Below are 23153 nucleotides of genomic sequence, written 5' to 3'. Positions count from 1 at the left end.
AAAGGATAACTAAAACAAGCAGAAAGGCATATGAGTTCAGTAAACTAGATAAAGAATCAGTAGTGTCATATCTCAATGAGGAACTTGAAATTTTCAGCAAAGGGCAGGAGCATGTAGAGGAACTGTGGCACAATTTTAAAATAATAATGGACCATGCACATAGATATGTACCCAGCAGAACAGTCTATAATGGGAACCTCCATGGTACACAGTCACTGTGAAGAAACTTCTAAAGAAACAGAGATTACTGCATGATAGGTCTGAAACAAAGTGAAGGGCTATGGACAGAGACTGAATGAAATGTGTTTAGCTGTCAGCAGAGCAATGCATGATGCCCTCAGTGACTACCAAAGCACAATATTGTGATCTTTCACAAAACCTAAACAAATTCTGGTCATGTGTAAAGGCTGTTATTAGCACCAAATTTAGTGGCCAGATCCTAGTGAATGAGACAGGTGCTGAAACTGAAGGTACCAAAGCAAAAGCTGAAATGCTTAACTCTATTTTGAAATGTTACTTTACATAGGAAAACCCAGGAAAATTTCCCCAATTTCATCACTGTCCCCCTGAAAGGATGAAATCTGTATTAGTGTCAGTGGCATTGGGAAACAGCTGAAATTGTTAAATTTAACAAAGCTCCGGGGTCCGATGGAATACCCTATCAAGAGTTAGCCCCTATTCCAACTACAACCTATCGTAGAGCCCTCAAAGAAAAAAACTGTGCCCAGTTCTTGGAAAAAAAGCACCGATCACGCACTTCTACGAGAATGTAGTAGGAGTGATCCACAAACTACCATTCAATGTCCTTGACACTGATTTGTTATATAATCTTACAACATATTCTGAGCTCAAAGATAATGAGGTATCTCAAACAGAATGACCCCCTCCATGCCAACCAGCATAGATTCCGAGAACATTGATCGTATGACATACTGAAAGCTTTGGACCCAGGCAGTCAGGTAGATGTGGTATTTCTTGTTTTCTGAAAAGCATTTGTCTTGGTACCACATCTATTGTTATTGGTAAAGTATGATCATATGGGGTATCAAGTGAAATTTATGACTGGATTGAGGACTTTCTGGTAGGGAGGACGCAGCATGTTATCTTGGATGGAGAGTCACCATAAGATGTAGAAATAACTTCTGGTGTGCCCCACATAAATATGTTGGGACACTTGGTGTTCACATTGTTTATTAATGACCTTGCAAAATATTAATAGTAACCTCAGACTTTTTGCACATGATGCAGGTATCTATGATGAAGTACTGAGTGAAAGGTGGTCCATAAATATTAACTCGGATCTTGAAAAGATTTCAGAGTAATGCAAAGGTTGGCAGCTTGCTTTAAATGTTCAGAAAAGTAAAATTGTGCGCTTCACAAAATGAAAATACAGTCTCCAATGACTATAACATCAATGAATCACTGTTGGAATTGTCCAACTCATATAAATAGCTGGGTGTATCACTTAGTAGGGATATGAAATGGAATGATTACATAGGCTCAGTCATGGGTAAACAGGTGGTAGACTTTGGTTTATGGTAGTCTACTAGGGAAGTGCAGTCAGTCCACAAAGGAGATTGCTTACAAATCACCCGTGTGACTCATTCTAGAATATTGCTCAAGTGCTTGGGACCTGTACCAAACAGGAAGAACAGGGGATATTGAATATATACAGATGAGGTCAGCATGAATGGTCACAGGTTTGTTTGATGCATGGGAGAGTGTCACAGAGATACTGAAGAAACTGCTGGCACTCTCTTGAAGATAGGCAAAAACTATCCCAAGAAAGCATATTAACAAAGTTTCAAGAACCAGCTTTAAATTACGACTGGAGGTAGAAACTGTTGTGCAGTCCTGCTGTACCCTGCGCAGCTAAGTTCCACAAGAAACTAAGTCCTTTCCTCGAAGCAGAATAATATAGGTCCAGCATCTGAGGCAGACTGAGTTTGGAATTCCTAGCATGCCAGCAATGCTGCTTATAATGACTCTCATGATGCAGCTCCCACGCAATCATATGCCATCCTCCTGCTATCTGGTCATTCTAGAAGCTGCTTCTACAGCTGGTCATGTAGGCTGACATTAGGTTACTCCTTTACATGCATACATCATGCAACATTTCCAGTCTGGCTACTCACTCGTCATTTTTCATGCAACTTGTTTGAGACACCTCCCTCGATGAGGGAAAATTTTGTAGTTTCTGTCCTCAGAGACTGCAACTTCTGTGTCAGCTGTGTTAGTATGTGCCTCATGAATTCATTACTTTGTTTGCAATTTCCCATACATTAATCTTTTAAAAGTAAATCTTTTTCTCCATTTACACGTACATTTTCTAAACACTTTCACTTTTGCAACCATTCATCAATCTTGAAACACTTATGTTTTCTATACACACCATTAATCATATATCTTTCTCAACTAAAACATCTACTACACAGAATAATTTCACATTTTCTGTCACAGTACTTATATTCTGCACGCAGCAGTATTAACTTTGTATCTTGAATTACACACTTTCTTTACAATGCATGCTTTTGCACAAAGCAGCTTCTTATAACCTTTCACTTATCTAGGGCAACATACATTACCATTTAATCATAAATTCACAAGTCACAGTATACATATTTGCACAAAGAAACTTTTTAACATAAACATATTATGATCTATTTTCTTTTCAATGGTACAAAACAATTGTCCTTTCTGGCTACACACTCATTACAATTACAACAGAAGTGAACTGTTTCATTCTCTTACTACTTCAGCTCTTCAGTTTCACTTTTGTCTCTTCTTGACACTAGCACTAAGGGCTCTCTACATCTTACAAATATCTTGTTAGTACAAGACTTTGTTCATATGTCACATTACCACTATTTCTAGCTTCATATTGAATAGATATTCTCTCGACATCAACTTCTTCATTTGCTCTTAAATCTCTTCGAGCAGGCTGGTAGTATCTGACCAGTTATCTACGGGCTACTGGTTCACTATATTATTTCTTGCAACAGTTGTCACCCGTGATTCTAAACATGACCTGAAAACAATCCTTACAACATTTACACTCTTTGGTAAATACACAGAATTACAATTATAATCACTATACATGATCTCATATAACTCCAAGTAGGTATAATACTAAATGAAAATCCACTAAAAGCTGCTCTTTGCTGATATAAAATTCCATTCTTTAAGTCATCCAGTTTGTGACCTACTATATTTAAATCACCCTACTGTCTAACCACATGATCAACAGGTAAATTCAAAGCAAGTTCTGTTACACCCCTTTTTCTTGGTTAATATTGCATTGCTCTACATCCATATTCAAGTTTGAAACTATATCATTATTTGTTATGTTTGTTCTAACAATATGCTCTATCAGTTTTTGAGCTCCGTATCCTCTATATTTATCGAGAAATTTCAATTTACCTTTACAATGAGTAACTACATCACTTGGTTCATTATCACTGCATAACACTGTAAGACCTCCATATTTCAGAGTAACAAATAACCATTCATTACCACATATGTGTCCAAAGACTTTTATTTAATACTATATACTTTGGGGTCCGCCCCTCGTGGTCTCGCGGTAGCGTTCTCGTTTCCCAAGCACGGGGTCCCGGGTTCGATTCCCGGCGGGGTCAGGGATTTTTCCTGCCTCGAGATGACTGGGTGTTGTTGTGTCGTCTTCATCATCATCATTCATCCCCATTACAGTCGGAGGAAGGCAACGGCAAACCACCTCCATTAGGACCTTGCCTAGTAAGGCGGTGCGGGTCTCTCGCATCATTCCCCTACGCTCTGTAAAGAAGCATGGGACTTCATTTTCATTTCATATACTTTGGGATACAGTCTTTGGGTATCTTTGTAACAGGTTGTAACATTATTACTTCACTCATCTTATGATCATATGTTGACAATAGAAAAAGTGTCTGTTTACACACTTTGTGACTTTGATCTACCTTTTACATAATAACTGATCGTTACTCAGCTCATATGTTGGCTTTTAGAATAATCTATGAACAGCATTTATTTCTCTGGAGCAATATAGTTTTCTTGCATTAACTTCTACAGGAAATGGCCAAATTTTGTACATGTCAAACACATCTTACCTACAAAGGGAATATTTAATATGTGGATTAAGATATTTTCAGTAATGAATACACCAAGATCTGTATTACTTCAAGCAGTGGATAATCATTATCCCCTGTAAGAGCTATTGGAAATGTCTTATCTTTAATATCATCTTTTGTCAGCTCTAGATAATTTCACTACTTGCGCAGTGCTCACCAAGTGCAGTTCCAAAATACCTTTCTGTACATTTACAATTGCTGTAATTAGCAATTCATGTTCCTGTTCAATCTCATTAAAGAAATACAGCAGCTGAATGAGTCACATATTAATGGTTATCAACATAACAGCTCTCTGTACCCTTCTCTCAGTGCTGTTCTAGAACTCTATGATGATGTACTGACTGAGCATTTTCATCCTTTGTGTAATGACCTGTTCGTTTCTCTTGATGGAACATACTGTTTGATTAAAACTTGTTAACATGGCTTTTACTGTTGTAACTGACTCTATGGTTAATCATAACAGCTGTTTTTTCTGCCTGTAGCACAAAATTTTTTTCCATAAAATAAGATGCAATAAAATTCAGTACTCCACATTTTGTTATTCTTCGTTCATGGCGAGCTGATTGTCCAATTCAACTGAGATTTCTCAGTTTTACGAATGTGCCATTGTAATGCCTGTTTTGCACCTTCACACTCTAAAGCACTCATGTTAAGTAGAGTGATTCTTCTCTGGCGGAATTCTGCAGCTCTGGCAGCTATTATTATGGTGTTTTCAAATTTATTCTTTAATTCTACTTAATTGAAACAACTTTCGATTTCCCGTGTTACACTGTAAAGACTGACTTTCCTCATATTGTCCTGGGAAGGACTGGAGTTTCATAAGCTGTAGATCTGAATACTGTAACATTGTTTGGACTGAAGTAATCCTGAAAGCTAGAATGGTAATTCCCACTACCAGACGTGTTACTGTCTGAGTAATTGAAAGAACTCTTTCAGGCAATTGGTGTGTACTGTGATACTTATTCCCTCTTAAATGTATGACCACATTTGATCCTTTACCTTGATTTGCAATACATGGGCCCTGCCATTGACTATCTAATTTCTTTGACTTCCGCTGTGTACACTTTTGCCAAATAACAAAACTTTATCTCCTGATTGGAACTCTGTGGATGTTGGCCTCTAGTATAATATTCCTTGTTCTTCAACTTAGTCTGAGTGTCAAAAGTTTGTGCATACTGATACCTCGTTCTCATTCATTGTTTTAACTTAAGTACATAATCAGCATGATTGTAAATTATTTTTGCTGGATTCTTTTGTAAAACTTCAGTACATTACTCTCTCTTCCAAAGAATAACTCATGAGGTGTGTACCCAGTTGCATCATGCAGCATTGAGTTGAATACAAAAAACGCATATTGGACCCAGATATCTCTGTCAGTATGTGCTCATTCTACATAGTGGCTGAGCATTTCTGTTGGAGTTCCGTGTGTTCTTTCTAATGCTCCATTACTCTGTAGCTGGTAACACATGGTTTGGACTTTCTCTGTACCCCAGTAGTGTACATGCTCATCACATTGTTTCACTGGTAAAATTACTACCCCTATCATTCAGTAGTATCAATGGTATTCCAAACTTTAAAATAATCTTTTCTGCTAGAACTCTTGCTCATTTCTGAGTCTTGTTTCTCAATGGGTTCTGCAACTAAAAATTTTATCAGTGTTTTCTGGAAGGTAAAGACATACTTATTAACGTTATCTGTTCGAAAAAGTGGACCTACAATATCTGTATCATAACTTTCAAAAACTTGCTCAGGGGTTGTCGTTATTTCCATTGGCATTTTCATTTTATTTTCAGTAGTTTTGTTGTTCTATGGCTTTCACAGCAGCACATACACTGTTTTGTAACAGCTTTCGTGCCTTCCCACATAAAATATTTCATTATCCCATTGACGGTTCTCTCTGTTCCTTGATGACTCAGTTGGTGAATCATGGAACTGCTTCAGGATCGCTCTCTTTTCTTCTGGAGTCAAACTAGCAGCTGGTCCCTGCTCACCTTTGTTCGCTGTTAAGGCCTGTGTGTCACCCACACCTACACGGCATGGGTCACTGCCCTCGTTTAGCTTTCCTTCTCCAGGAGGCCCATTAGCTTCACCACATGTGACCTCAAGGACAGCCTTTAAACTTCCACTCCCCACAGCTGTCTTGGCTGTTTTGGTTACCTTTCTTGAGTCGTCAGTTTCATTTCTAATTCTCCTGAAGTTTCTGATTCTAGAGAGAGCATCTATGACTTGATTTTATTTACCACGTTTACAAAATTTGATAATCATATTCTTCTAGTTTCAATCTAAATTTCCAACAATCTTGATGATGGATCTAAACTTCTAGTTCACCATGTCTGTTTGTGAAATGTGCATACTATGAATTTCTGGCCAAACAAACATGGTCGTAAATGCTTAATTGCCCAATATCTGCCTAAATCTTCCTCTCAATAGTTCCATATGCTTTGCTCTATTTAATGTTCTAGCTGTGTATGCAACAGGTAAGTCACTGCTCACTTTTCCTTGGCTCAAAACAATGCCAATTGAGCTCTGGCTTGTGTCAGCCACAACAGTAAGCCCATGGGTAGAATCCGAATACTGAAAAATCAGAGGACTTAAAAGTTTCTCCATCAACTGTTGAAATGTCTCTTGTTCTATTCATCAATTTATGCCACTCCTTTCTTCAGCATGTTACATAGAAGTTTTGCAATTTTACTATAATTGCTTATGAAATGAAGATAGTACCCACTTAGCCCCAAATATGATTTTAACTGAATGGTAGTCTTTGGCTGTGGCTACTGTTTCACTGCCTCGACCTTCTTTGGATAAGGCTTTAATCCACCTGCTGTAAAAAAAAAAGGTCCCAAAAGTGTAACCTCTTTGTGCAGGAATTCACATTTATCCACCTGTAATCTCAAATTATAGCTTCTAAGTCTCTCAAAGACCACCTCAAGATTGCTGTTTACCGAGGAGTCAAATGTTACTACACCAGCTAGATATATGAGTACCTCCTCTTCTTGCAACCAAATTAAAACTGAAGTCATTCACTTTTGAGACCTACTGGGAGCTGTCTTCAAACCCATTGGCATTCTTTTATATTTATAATGCCCAAGATCTTTCTCATCTAATAGCACTTGAGTTGAGAAATACTTTGCTTTTCCTTGCCCATTCAGAATTTCATCTATTCTAGGGAGGGGATACACATTGCAATAGATACTTCATTTAGGCACCTAGTGTCTGCTACAGTCCACTGTTTTTATTTCCCACGAGCATCCATTTTCTTTGGAATCATAATTGGGGGAAAATTCCATGGACTGTTACTTGGAACTATAATGTTGTCATGCAACATTTTATCAATTTCCTCTTGCAAGACCTTTTTAGTGCGTGTGGTATTTGATATGGTCTTGAACATGCTACCAGACCTTCTGCTTCCGGTATCAACTTGATTTCGCGTCTTTTAACATCAGTACGCATCAACTGATTGCCTGGCAAGTGAAATATGTCGTTGTGTACCATACAAAAGTCCATAATGGTATCTCTTTCTTTGCACTTCAAATGTATGACTATTAAGATTTTTTTTTTAACTTACTTGGCCTGTCTGCAGTCTTCTCACTTGCCGTAATTGAAATGCCACCTCTGGTGGTACTTCTTCAGCCACCAGTAACAGGACAATTCATTGACACACTCTCTTCTGTCACATTTAGCACACTCATAACACATGTTCCTTCTCTTACCATTACCAGTGTTTCTGGTATGTAGACTCCTGGCTTATTTCTTGCTTAGGAATGATTGCTTCCAACACATTCCGTATATGTACTAGCACTCTCAAAATTCGTTCCTCTCTGGGACCCGTGATCAATTTTTGCCCTGTTCTTACCTCTTCTCTTGCGGGTTCTCTCCTGCACTGGCATTTCCTTGTTTTTGCCACTCCGACAGAATTGAGTTTAACTTTTCTCTACCTTGGAGCTCCAAGTGCTACCAAACCTACACTTTGGTGTCTCATGGCTTTTACCGCGATTGAACCAGCAGCTACCATGTTTGATACAACTCTTCTAGATTTCACACCTCCAGCAACAATCAAACCTACATTTTGCCATTTCATGGCTTCTACTGCCAGGACTGGCACCCTCAGCATTCCACACAACTCTTCTCAGTTTTGTGGCTCCAACCACAACTGAATAAACATGTTGTTTCCTCAGGGCTCCTACCACTTCCACATTAACATTTGACTTTACCATGGCTCCTACTGCCACCTGACCAGCTCTTCCCATGTTTGACATAATGTGCCATTGTTTCAGGCTCCTACTGCTACTGAACCAATACATTACTGTCTCTCGGCTCCTCCCACACTTGCTCTAATGTAATTACTTTCCGCAGCCTCTGCTGCTCTGTCATTAACTTCTTTTTCACAAAGTTCTCTCTCTTGGAGCTGATGTTCCCACACTGTTTGCAACTCAATTTGCTACCCATGAATCCATACACTTTTTGCACTGTAATCTTTCACAGCATCTTGTCTAATTAGGAAACCTCTTCCTAATAGACCCTTGAATGGTAAATCTACTTTTGTCCTAATAACATGAACTTTGCACCTTATTAACATATCTGTTGCGACAAGCAATTCCATATCTACAGCACCTTGTGTCTTGGCAACAGTCTTAGCGATCCCTCTGGTCATAACACTCTCACCTGGATCACACATTTCAGCACCCCATAAACTTTCCCTTTTAACTAAACTTATTTGTGTGCCACTATATATCTAAAACCTCACTGGATACCATTTTCTTTTTTTGCACCAAAATTCTATAAATTCACTTCTTTTTGTGCAGTCAACAGTAAATATTTAGCCTGCAAAGGTGCAATGTTATTGAATCACTGTGCCTCCTTTTAGTTTTCTAGCCTCTTATTCTTTCTTTTCTCTAACCACACTCATATGTACATTGTTCCTTACAGTGGTCTCTCTGATAGCACTTAAAAACATATTACGTCACTTGACTCTGCACATTGTGCACTGCGACCAAATAACTTACACTGGGAACACTTCACTGGCCTTAACCTGGCCATTTCTCTGCAGTACCCCTTAAATCCAAGGTTTATTTCTGCGAGCCTTTCCTCATTTCTGTGCTCCAATTTTGCTAGCCAAACTGCCTTTTCTCTTCCCTCCTTGAGGTTTCTTTCTGATTGTGTCTCATTTAATCACACCCATCTATGTGCACAACAGTCTTTTGCCACGTGTCCTAGCTTACCACAGGTATAACATTTTAGGCTTTTTGGTCAATCAGTCCTCAACATTCCAAATACTTTTTTGCCACTGGCTTTTCTTTTGCTGATGCAATAGCACTCTCCTCTGTACTGACAGCATCACAGTGTTACTGTATCTTCTCTAGCCCTTACTATTATTTTAATGCAGTCATCATGGAGACCCTGTATGAATAATGCTCTGCCCAATTTCAGAAGTAGAGCAATACTCCCAGTAACTCAGGTTCTGTCATTACACCCCTAATGGCTTCTCTAAAATGATGTTGCAAGTCACCAATGTGTGAACCACACTATGCTATACTTTCATTGTGTTCTCATCTACTTGCAAACATCTTACAAACTTAGCTCTCAAAGCTGTCAGTTCTTTCCTGATTTCGAGCTGAGTACCGTCAGAAGTTCACTACATCCTACATCTATTTCTCAAAACTGTGGCCTGGCCTCAGTACTGCGTAGAGACATAGTAAGGCTGTGGCTTCCTGATAGCCAAAACCTGACAAAAAGGATGCCTAATTTTTGCCAACCACACAGAATAGGAGTGTGTACTTTTAGCCACCCCATCATTTGGCACCAAAAATTTCACGTCTTTAGTGCCCTGTGAGCAGAGCAGGATGGGGCCTGATGCTCTCTCCAGCTGTGAAGTGTCTCATCCAACTCGTAGACCAGGTGTCAAGTAGAAATATTTGCAGATATTGAAACTAAGAGGGGAAGAGATGAGGAACTCTAACAAAGGCTTCAGGCTCAACAACAAAGTAGGATAGAAAACTTGCATGTAACTCTTGAAGCTATGTACAACAAGAAACTAAGTCCCATCCCAGAACAGGGTAATGCAGGTCCAGCATTAAGGCAGACTGAGTTTGGAATCTCTAGCAGCGCTGGCAGCATTGTGTATAAAGCTTCACATGATGCAATCACATGTCATCCTCCTGACCTCTGTTTCTCTCAGAAGCTGCTTCTACAGCTGATCACATAGGCTTCTGCTTCTTAGCATTCCTCCTGACTTTAGGTTACCCTTCTACATGCACACATTGTGCAACATTAAAATTCTGACTACTCACTCTTAGTATCTCCCACAACTTGTTTGCAACAATAGTAATATGTAATTTATATGTATGTAGTCCTGTTCCGAAACACTTTTGTTTTTAAAAATTGATGTTTGTGACAAATATCATTACACTCTTGCAGCTGCACTCCCAACCCTGCTGCACTCAAGTACAAATTAAAATATTGTAATTAATAAATACCAAAAGTCGACCACTCTGAAGTTTATGTGAGAATCCTAGTCTGTACCATTATTTTAGGTCCATGGCACTTTTTGTAATGAGTTTTTGCTGACAGTTGATACTGACACTCCCTCACAGTGAACACGCCACACAGTAACTACCTTTGACACGTGTTATCCACCAAATAGTACGATTTCATCATATGGTGCCAGTGTGAAATCCATGTGAATCAGATATATATTATTGAGAACATATGAAACCACACCATGTTTTCTGCCTTGCTGTCACTTGTAACTTGGCTCTGAGACTGGTAGCCATCTGTACAGTACACAATTGCTGTCAGCAAGGTTGGTATCCAGTGGACGATCAGGACCATGTAAGTTACATCACATAGCACTGCTACTGTTTTATTACTTCCAGTTAATGAAATAGACACTTAAAATGTTTCCAGTGTTTCTATAATAACAAAGAGACACTACTGGATGATATCATGCACAGATCTCATGTACAGAAGATGGATGGAAGGTAGAAATGGGAAAGTAGACAAAAATTCAGTGTCACTTTTCTGATACAGAAAGACAATTTCAGGAGCTTACATAGGCCATCATCATGGCATGAGTTATTGGGGACAACTGTCAGTACAATGGAATGGTAGTTGTGGACCTAAAGCTAATTTTGAAATGCTAGAACATAATTAATTCACACATGATATTCTGTAAAACACATCATAAAAGAAACCCTTCATGGATGTGGAACAAGAAAGTTACTCATTAACAGCACAAGCAGCCACTGCAGATAGTTCTGTAAAGTAGGCTAACCACAACTTCTCTTTCTCACCATGGTAATCACAGTACTTGCTTCTAGAGTACTTCATATATGATTATTAGGAGAAATAAGGTACTTTGGAATATTTTTATTTTTGGAAAAAATATCACTGTTTCCTCTCTTATACTATTCAGCTACTGTTTTAATATAATACTTCAAACAATATTTATGTAACATTACAGTGCTTATTTCTGCCTATAAGGGGGTTAGTCTGTGTTGTTGCCCCGGATGATGATTACACGAATATTTTGACAGGATTTGTAAGTGGTGGGTCCTTGAGGTACAGCAATACACGAACATGAGAAGCAAGTTTAAACAGTTTTATTAACAAAGGTGGATTATAAAACATGCACGCTATGCGCACCCATCATCACTGTGTCTGACATCCTAACACCGGCTAATTACAGTCGTATCGAAAGGCTCCATGGTGAGCTAAGAAAAGAGACATATTCGCGCCCGAGGCCGCGCTAGTTAATACTGCCTGCGGACAGTGGCCAGTCGCATACTCCCTGTCGCAGTGAGGCTGGACGTGAGTCTACTGACCAAGCAAATCGTCAGCATTCAAGACAGGTCGGCTGGTGAGCACGTGTTAATACACAGTACGGCTGCGAGCAATCCGTAGACCCTTACATCACTCTCCTCAGATAAAAAGAGCAACCATAGGTGGCTCAAAACGACCTCCTGGGCGTTATGACTCTATTTCGCCATTTGTGGCATCAGAAGGCATTGCAACATGTATTTCATTTGCAGGCACAGTAACGTTCAGTACAGAAAAGCGTGCCTTCAAGATGACAATTTCATACATGACAAATGCTGTTGACAAAAGACAAATTAATAAAAGCAATAAAAACACAATACTGACAATCAAGTATTTATTAACATTACTGGATGGATCGAAGGACTCAATTCTATTTGCTGCTTCAGTGAAATTTAACTCATTATTTGAAGAGATTACATTTTCATGGATGTCCTTAATCAAATTATTGTCTTCAGAAAAACTTGATAAGTAATGCTTTCCATATGTTGTTGTTGTTGTTGTTGTGGTCTTCAGTCCTGAGACTGGTTTGATGCAGCTCTCCATGTTACTCTATCCTGTGCAAGCTTTGTTAATATGTATGAATCATTGTAATAAACAGATAACATTCTAGTTAATGGCAAATGTAGTTGGCAATGCACTAGATATATCAAATAGTTCACATGATAAATCACAATGTGTGGCATTCAAGATTAACCCACTATTGTTCAATTTTAGTGTAAAGGGTAGCTCAGGTGTATCATAGTTTTTACATGTAAATGTGACATCAAGGGTGGAGTTAAATGAGAAAATTATACCTTCAGAACATCGTTTAAGAAATGGATGATAAAGATACATTCAGTCATCTGTTGGGGGATGATTCATAAACAATTCTTTCTCACAGCTGTACACTCTACTGTCTAAGAATACTGCTGATTCAGGGCAAATTAAATTATCACTATATTTACACATATGCAAATCATTTTCATTTAGGGACACAAAATATCTTCGATCCTTGCTTATCAGTAGATAATCATTCAGTACATACTTTACATGAATACCTGCCTGTCTCCATTTCACAGGGTAAGTATAAATCTTATACATTTCAAAATTATGCTTTGATCTAGCAATGGGAATAGAAACAATAACAGTTAATTCATCTTCAATCATTAGGAAGTGTGTGGTGGTTAACTTACAGTAAGCATATAAATTGTAAGAGTTAACAGGGTAAATCATTGTATGTGTTACATCTAGCTTTTGTTCAATTGATAGTAGGATCTGTAACAATTGTTCTGGATGTAGTAGTACGCTGCTCAGACAATCATTTGAACTACTTTCTATGGCTGTTCTTAAGTTAAGGGCATCAATTCTAGCAGTGGACACACAGAAGGAATTAATTTAGTTTTTTTTAAGTACGTACGTCCTGTATCTTGACACTGTTCAACACAATGTAGTGATTCATTTAGGAATTCATCACAATAAGCACATTTCAATCACGGCACTGTTAATCACACACATGTCCGTAGCATGCTTTGTGTATACTCGGAGAATGTGATTACACTTTCTCTCTCGCAAGCGCTGCGAAGCCAAAGTTGCATTGTTTTTGTGTGGCGCGGCTGGCTCTACAGTCAGTCACATATTTTACCCGCAAAGATGCTCCAAATCAAATTATTAGAGGTCACGAGTTCCTTTTAACTGCCAATATTGGCAACAGAATTTAACGTCCATAGCATTGCTGTTACCTTCGAGTGTTCTTAAGGTTTCTTGATCACAGTTTATCACTGTTCACATTTTTCGCTAAATAAATCAGTGTTCACTAGACTTTTGTGCAGTTCTTGTAAGACACAGATCAACTTTCTGATTGCTGTCAGTACATGTCCATAGTACTTATACACAGTCTATATGCGCATGACAACTTTCATTAAAAGAGGTCTGGTACATTTGCACATATTTTCGCATTACAATAACTGAATAACAAGATCAAAATTTTATCCAGTTATGTAAACATAATACAGTATAAAACATTAGGAATCTCCTACATTGTTGTGATCATTAGATCATTCTCGAACAATTGAGATAACAGTACATTTCCATGATCTTACAGCCCACACATGACCAACACTCTTTGCATGTATGGGACTATATGACTCAATCTCATTTAAAATATTTTATGCATTTCATTGATATGTATGCTACATAAAAAAAATAACAAAATTTATTACATCTAATACAATAATATTTAAGTGAACTTTTATGAAGATACTGATTTCTTTTATTAAAATGTGTTTATCAAGGAGATTCTTTACTTCTTGCACAAATAATTCTCCCCAATCCAGCATTTTGCGTATTGCTTTCATGACTTCGTTCTTCTTAGTCCAGGGAACCGAGTAAGCTGCTCTACAATAGGTCTTGTGCGGGAATACATTCATTTTATATTGATAATCTTTTATGATACCAGTTTGTTCAACGAATACTTCAGGATATTCAGACAATAATTTGGTCAATTACTTAGCCTCAGACGTATTAATGCAAGCTATCTCCTTTATTTTTTCTTGTATTGTTGCCATGATGTCATTCGCATTGCTGGGTACATGGTTATTTTGGTTTTGACTACATATCTGCGGGTGCTCTTGGTTCAACATTAACATCTTCTGTTTACTGACAGAAAGATGTACCTTTTTCATTAATGGAAGGTTTGCACCGAACTCCCGATTCAACATCAAAGTTTTCGGTCGCTGTTGGTGATTAAGATCACACGTGCCCCAGGCGAGATTAATTATACCTTCATTTTCCCGAAGGAACTTGAGTCCAAGTAGCACTGGAATGGATAAGTTATCTATCAATAGGAACAAGCATGTCAAGCGATCATTTCCTAAGGTAACTTCCACCTGTGTCTGGAATTTTATGGTTTGTGTCTTATTTCCCAATGCTCCAATAACCTTGCAATTTGCGATGGGTAAGATTGGTAATTTTCCTAGTTGCGAAACCTTCTTGAAAAATTGCATATTCATCATGAATACATTTGCACCTGTATCGAACAGAATTGTAGTTGGTATCCCATTTATACTCCCGGTGACACTTGCTTGAATTATTTCCTTTTCTATCTTATCAGAAATGACAAGTTCTTGATATAGCTCATCTTCTAATTTATTTCCATCCTGATATCGAATCATGTTTACATTGTGCTTCTTTGACCTATTGCCTTCCTTGTTGCCCTCGGTTGCCTGGCGAAGGCCTACAGGGACTGCAATTAGTTTGTTGGCTTCTGTGAATTTTGTTTGGTATCAGAAGGTACCTCTGTTATTTTCACATTTTGTGAATTTTCCTGGCCTGTATGAAAAGAACCTTGCGACGGTTGCCAATGGCTTGGTCCTGGTTGCTGCCAATATTCGTTATCTCGCGCGCAGAGAGAGAGAGAGAGAGAGAGAGAGAGAGAGAGAGAGAGAGAGAGAGATTGAAATTTTCTGGTCATAGCTCTGAGAGCCCTCTTTATCACCTGTCAGGTGATTTGGCATTGTGATTTGATTGGCAAGGTGGCTTTAGTGATGGCAATTCGACCTATAACAGTGTGGATTGGTCATCTGTTAACGCATCAGCTGAAAGGCGACAGACATTACAGGCAGGCTCTTTGTACTGTTTATATAACAAAAATTACTTGCATTCGGAGCCTGGGGTACCTTGTACACAAACAGTTGTGGCAACTGTAATATCCAGAAAAAAACTGTTTGAATGAATCCAACTTTAGATGATGTGTAAAATATTGTACCAGCAACAAGCAAGATTGCAGGGAAGGAGGGAAGATTGAGATTTAATAATCCATTGACAACAAGGACATTATGAAGGAAATTGGCCTGTCCTTCTCATGACAACAATCCCATTATTACCCTTAGTCAATTTAAGGAAGCCATGGAAAACCTAATACTGGATGGGGGATTGAACTGCTATCCTTCTGAATTTGAGTCAGCTCTGTTAACCACTGTGCTACCTTTACTCGGTTAAGATAGCTGAGAGATTACATGCATGTTCACCCAGAAGCAATATATCTTGCGGTGTTGCACCTACTTTATGAAATTAAGTGCAGTCGAGAAGTAGGAATGTGAAAGTAAGTCCCAATACGTGTTGTTGACACCTAAGGGTATAATATTAAATCTGACTGAGTTCAAAAGGACATAACAATTGATTTACAGAAAATGGATTTGTCATACTGTGACATTTTTGTGCATACATAATATGCTGATACAGCAGTTATATGGTTGTAAAGCCAGTGGATAGATGAGAATTGTATGCAATGACAAACGTGCTGGCCCAGGAAATTAACTGTAGCATGTGATCACTATCCTCTCATCCATATGGCTGTAACAGATCATACAGCTTCATCCACAGCACCATCTCAATAATTAAGAACTGCAATTGGTTTGAATCAGTATACATTGATGGTACGGTGATGTCTCCTGCAAGGTGGACTGCTCATGTGAATACCACTGCATTGGCTTCCATTATACAGAAAACTCGAACACCAAATACTGCAATTGCTGCATTTAAATCAATGGTGTGCTGGGCAGCAAAATGAAACATTTTCGTAAGAGCCCCGCTACAATATGTCCTATAGTGATGAACATCTATGTCTTGGACACCAGCATGGTGACCACACTCTGGCATTCTGCATTTTCTTGCAATGTGGTGAAGAGCCCCCCATGTGTGATCCGTTTGGTCATCACAAGATACAACAAAAAAGCAAGGAAGGAAGATTGGGATTTAACATCTCATTGATGATAAGGTCATCATAGGCTGTGCAAACTTAGGTAGCACAATGATAGGGAAGGATATCAACTACGTCTTTTTCAAAGGAACCATTGTGACATTCATCTTAAATGATTTAGTACAACTCCAGTGCCTTAACCCCTGTCACCTTGTAACACTTATATCAATTAGGAGCAGGTTTATTTTATTTGACTGAGTATCTGAAATTATGAAGTGTGTATTCTTTGTTGTTTAAACTCCTTGATGTATGGGGAGAAAATTAGTTTTTTTGTAATGTATAGATAAAAAAACAAAAGAATACGTTGAAGTTTTAAATTATTATAATATGAATATGTTTATATAATATAATATGTTTATTGAAAGCTGGTTCATGCTTATGGCAATTGTATTTGTAACGTGTGAAAGCTGTAGGGAAGTCCCTCTGCAGTGGAAGTGGCATGGTGCAATGTAAAACGTGGGTTTGGCAGTCAAACTGTGTGGCTCCTTTGTGTGAATGGCACGCAGTATGTGGCTAGCCTTAGCATGATACACTTCGACGGTGCTAAGAGAGGTAATTGGAAGCTGCATTATAAAGGATTTGCCACTCACTGACTGTACCCAGCCTGCAATGCCAGAATGAGCTGTGACTGCCTCTCAGTGTAAATGGAGAAATGTAATTAAAAGCAAGAATGTGTCTTTTCAACAACCAGTCTGTCACTGAGCCCCACCACTCAGCATCACACTTGGCCAGCTGGAAACTACATACTGAAGGCAGTCTGGACAGCAGGTATCACCTACAAGAGGTTCTAGGGCCCCAGGTACAGTTCTTCCATTAAGTAATTTCACAATTCATATTTCAGTAGGACAATTTACTACCACAAGTGACACAGAAACTATTGTTTACATGGTCTGTAAATGTGCCTATCATGTTGCCATTCCAAGATGCTTAGGGATTGGTTGGCTGGCAATTTGGATGTCATGGCCCTCCAGTAAGCACTGTTGATGCATTGTGGACTAAAGTGTGGGGATAATGTTCTGTTCTGGCATAACCACAAGCACCGGAATGAAGATGAAGAATGCAAGAGCAGAGAAGGTGGTGAGACGTCGTCGGCCAAAGGTGCACTGACTAGGACCACACCATGCCAGGAACGCCCTCCAGCCAAAGAGAATTAAGTGCTGCTCCTGCTAGCCTCAGCTGGCCATATTAGCACAGTACTAGGAGAGCACTACAATAGCAGTGACGTGTGATCCATACCAACTGCTTCCATGGACCTTGTATACAGCAAAGGACTTTGATTGTTTGAATGTCACCCATCACTTGCAACACCATTGTAAGTTCAAAGTTAAGTATTATCAATCTTCTTATTCATAATGAAACCTATTAACATGATTTGTTTGAATTGTTGTATAACATTCTGAGAATGCAGATCCTTTAGGCACCCTATATGAGACGAGTGGGCAGGACCCCACATGTTCCCCAGGATCATGAAGAGGTCCTATTTGATTCCATGCCATGTTGTTTAAAGGCTCTAATTGTTGCATATGGGGCTTCACACTCCACACCAAATTTTGAGACTCTGGCATCTTAATCATTTGGGTGTTGTTACAAAGTTGATGTATGGCATAAAGTTCAGTTCAGCCCCATGACTCCTCCTTGGTGTTACAGTTTTTTTAAAATGTTAGTCTATAATGCATTGATAACATATTCAAACTTGTCTTTATGCAAGGTCATTACAATCTGTTCTTGTCATTGTGTATATTATACATGTCTGAATAAATGGATACACATGGGCATGCTAGAATGTGATCTGGCATGGAAATACATGAAAAAATATCAATGTTTCTCCAGACATGGCAGCAATGAAAAACTTGGAACTTCCATATATTAAATTTAAACTCATAAATGCCATGAATGAGTCTACACTGTCTCCTTATATTATTTCAAAAATGGAAAATATTGCATTGCTATACAAATGAAGTAGGCAAACGATATCCAAAAGCACAACTTTAGAGTGCTATTATGGGATAGTGTGTGTTCAGACTGAAGAGGGCTTTAAAAGTACTGTGTGAATAATTCAGCCACAAAAACAAAGATTATAGTTTTACAACAGTTTTTATTTTTAGAACATCAATATAAAATATGTATAAAACAAGATTCTCTTACAAACCATACATATATATATTCCTTTGCCTTCAACACAATTATTGTCTTATTCAAACACCCTTTTCTCTCCCTTTATTTATTTTTCCTTCTTGGTGGAAGGACTTCCTAAAAACTTCCTTCTTTGAGAAACCATATGCAGGAACAATTGTGGGAATACTGCAAGCAAATGAAACTTTATGTTAAAGTGCTTATAAAATGTCATAAACTAAATGACACGAACATGTAAGTTTTATAATTTTTAATTCTATTAAAAAGTCTGTAAGAAGTAAAGTAGAAATCCACCCCAATGTTGCTTTTAGTGTGTGTGCACTTCTGAATTTCTAATGTGATACCTATGTCACCTCACAGACAAAGTGTTAAAATAAATAAAGGTTCAGAGGTACAATAGGTAGTCTTGGTGACATGGGAATAGCCTTGAGTTATGGACAATATGCTATGTATGAGGTAGCAACCAAAGTAAGGAATTGCAACTGTCAAATTGCACAAATCATGTGAAGGATGATTTGGCCTGAACAAATATGTAATAAGTATGAGAACAAATATGCGGTATGCTGTGAGGGGTATTCATCTCAGTTCTTAGAATTGTCTCATTTTAAACTGTATATCTGGGCCTAGAACAAGAGTTGGTTAGGAAGAGACACAAGGTGATAGTAAGTCAAGTGGAGTCAGTTTCACTTTGGCCTATTCATAATCAAAAAGCACATTTAGGGTGTCTTTACTAATACAAACTAGAATTGTTATGAAATATACAGCAAATGTTCAGTGCATCATATATTAAGTGTTTCCATTTGTGGATGGCATGTGGATAGGAAAGCATTTATTTTGATTTTAGTATCCTCTCTTCCCCCCCCCCCCCCCCCCCCCCCCCCCCCCCCCCCCCCCCCCCCCCCCCCCCCCCCCCCCCCCCCCCCCCCCACAGTGTCAGCTTTTTTTCTCCCAAGTGTCTGCCAATACTGATTTATAAGAAACGATAAGTTAAACAAACACATGATCATCTGTGCTGTCAACTTGCGTGTGTGTGTGTGTGTGTGTGTGTGTGTGTGTGTGTGTGTGTGTGTGTGTGTGGGGGGGGGGGGGGGGGGGGGGGGGTATCCATTGTTAGTCTAATCTTACGTCAATTTCACAATCTGAGCAATATTCCACTCTGAAAACTTTGTTAGCCTTCAGACATTCTTTTTCTGTATTGTAACTTGAAACAGATATGTCCTTAAGCTAACCACATTTCCAGTCTCTTTTGTGTGTCTATCTGTGACTCAATGTTTCTATTATTCTATGAGTTGTTACTTTTTCTCCCAAATTATTTACATTCTTCTCACATCTTCCATGCCATATTAATACTCTGTTATGTAACACACAACCATTTCACAAGCAGTCTTGTTCAGAGATGAACTGCACTTTTCGATCTAATACATCTGCTGTGTGCATAACCCAATATATGTTCATTCTCTTTTGCATGCTGAGGCATTCCCATTTGAATTGAACTTTGTGCCCAATATTTAACTTTCTTTTATCTTGCTGTCATATGTCACAAAATGTGTATTTACTTCAGTTCAAAATCATATCATTCTATACATTTACAGCTGTTTACCAGTCTTTACACAATGCTGAAATATTGTAAAAGCCAGGTTAATAGTGCACTTTTCCTCAGAATAGTCTCCCATAAACAATTATGTGGTCTTCAAAAATTCTGACGACTGTTTAATAGTAGATATAAACAGTAATGCGGACTGGTCTGAGTCACACTCAAAATTGAGGAGCATTTTTTCAAATCTCGATAAATACAACAGGTACAGTTTTTCATAAAATGAGTTTTCCTGTTTTCACCTAGGTAGATATGTTTGAGCATTTGAATTTTTACACAACTACTACATCTCACTGACATTATTAAAAGTGTTGTAATGAAATACAAACAATAATGATAGAAATACAGTGGCATAATAAAATAACAGCAGTGATAACTATCTTCAGGTAGTTGTTTAGCTTGTCAATACTACATGAAGTATGAAATAAATTACACAAAAGTATTGCATGTTACAGTCACAGTGTTATTGTCAAGTTTTCCCTCTTACATTTACATGTTCCCTGTGTAGGACATCTTTGTAAAACTCCTTTGCATCCTCTGGAATTTCAAAATACTTTAGCAAGGCAGAAACACCTTTCTTCTTTTCTTTGCTTACCATATTTTGTTTTGGTAAAAGGGTGGAGGGTCGATGGTAGTACTGTTTTATGCATGATTTCTTTCATTTCAGGATGTCAACTTGTACTGGATCTCCGAAGAATGTAGCACTTAGTGACACATTAACAATTTTCTTTGTTTTCCTGTATGAGATGACATGCTGGCTGTTTATTTAGAATAACAGTTTGGCTTTTAGTACTCTCTGTGCACTATCTTTAAGATTTTTAACACAGTCCAGTCTGTATTTAAAACTTTGATGGTACCATGCTCTTCTAAAATACTGTAATATTCTTTAGAAGATCAGATGCTTTCTTTTTTTCTGTAAGACTTCTCAATTCTACCAAACACACTGTCTGTAGACATGTAGCTAAAGCCATGAACAAGGAAGAAGAGATGAATGTTATTGAATTTTGAGCTGTTTTCCAAAAATTCTGTAAGCATCACTATCACACATCTGTTTTTACTTTGGCTGCTGCAAGAATCTGAGAACAGGTGTATAGTATTGGTGCCATCAACTGGTATTTTTTCATCTAAGTCAGAAAGAAAGTCCAGCAAAGCCAAAGCAACTTCACTGCATCCTTTTGAAGATTCTGTCTCCAGCCAGGTGTAGAAAATAATGATTTCACTTTTTTGCTTCTTAGTATGGATTGTGTAAACTGTGCTTGTCCAACATAGAAAACCTCACTAATTAATAGTCTTGGAATAGCTTTTGTTGCACATCAAAGCATATCTTAATGAAACTACCATCATCTTCCTTCTTTATATCAAAAAATGGTTTTTGCACAAATTTTATGTAATCTGTGTCTAGTTTGTAGTTGATTCTTCTTCTGCAGACATGTTTCAGCTTTTATTTTCGTTATAAACCAAACTAACAAGTGGAACAAGTATTGAAATGAGGTGTCCTGAATAGTGGGTTGAAATGTTTGTCAAATATATGCTTGTATTTTGAAAAGGAAACACTGTTTCAGTCCAAATTTTTTCAGAACCTCTTGAACATTTTATTGACTGTGAGATCTGAAGGCAAAATAACCTCTCATAGACTTCCCCCTTTCATGGTGGCTGTCTCTGCATTTATATATTTTTTTCATATCATTCTTAAAGGCAATAGTTACCTCCTTATGATCCTTTCCTGTTCTATAGCTCCCCGTCCTTTGTTGGCAATATTCTTTCTTCATGGAACCTGATTATTGGATAGTATAACCTATCCTTTGACAAGCCAGGTACTCCTTGTAATATGGCAGCACCAACAGGCACTACTTCACTCCTCCTTTCTCTGACGGTATATACTTGAGTGTCACTGCTTTTTTTTCCTTTTTGCTTTCTGGGTGTCCACTACTCTGCACTGAGGTGGAGAAATATTAATAAATCTTAACAGAAACTTATCTTGATCCATTTTATTCAATGATGTTATGTGACAATGAAAGTGGAAAATATCTTCATAGCAGAGTTCAGAAGCTTTGTATTCTTTCATTTCTGTAGCTTTAGAAGGCAAAACATCAAGTCCATGATTACATTTTAATAATAAGTTCATTTTTACATTCTTCTTTGCATTTTAGATTGATGTAAGCTTTTCTTGAATTGGGGATTTTCTCGCATCAGAACATTCTTTAACCTGTATGTCATTTTCAGAATCATCCACTCTACCTGCTATACTTCTTTGGAGGTGTACACGTGAGCATTGAGGTGAACAATTGTGTAAAAGTAAGCTACAGGTGTTCTAATGGCAATGAAATATGGTTGCAACACTATTCTCGCCAGTAAATATTGTTACAACAATGAGTAACGTCAATTAATGCAAACCAATATATGCCATTATTGTTCACCGTTTTTCTGCGGAAACAGAGCCAAGACAAGAGAGAGTAATTATTTTGCATTTCTTGACTGTTGCTGTAACTGTAAGAATGCATATATCATGTTTTGCTAAAAACTTGTTATTTGAAGTGTTCATATACACGGCAGTAGTCGACTTTTGCGGAAAACTTCATTCAGGAGTTGATGTGAAAGGTCAATATCATACCTAACTCAACTTTAAATTTTTTTTTTGCATAAATCAAGTTCTGAAAAAATGCTCCTCAGTTTATTTGCAAATAAGCATTTTTTTTTAGTCGTATCTGCCAAGAAATCATCTTTCAAACAAGGCCATTTACTTTTGTCTGTT

At 38.0% G+C, this 23153-nt stretch overlaps 1 protein-coding gene across 3 annotated transcripts in view; it reads right to left on the bottom strand.

Moving 5' to 3' along the window:
* Positions 1-18749: 18749 nt before the first annotated feature.
* Positions 18750-23153, bottom strand: part of LOC126458289 (very-long-chain (3R)-3-hydroxyacyl-CoA dehydratase 2) — a 74525-nt gene continuing 70121 nt past the window's right edge. For all 3 annotated transcript variants that reach the window (XM_050095230.1, XM_050095229.1, XM_050095231.1), the window contains one exon: positions 18750-18975. In XM_050095230.1, coding sequence (XP_049951187.1) covers positions 18896-18975 — 80 coding nt within the window. In that variant the 3' untranslated portion in view covers positions 18750-18895. The remainder of the gene's footprint in view (positions 18976-23153) is intronic.

Source organism: Schistocerca serialis, chromosome 2 (assembly GCF_023864345.2).
Source record: "Schistocerca serialis cubense isolate TAMUIC-IGC-003099 chromosome 2, iqSchSeri2.2, whole genome shotgun sequence".
Lineage (NCBI taxonomy): Eukaryota > Metazoa > Arthropoda > Insecta > Orthoptera > Acrididae > Schistocerca > Schistocerca serialis.
The sequence above is the reverse complement of the archived record's forward strand: the minus strand, read 5'-3'. Positions and strand labels throughout refer to the sequence as shown.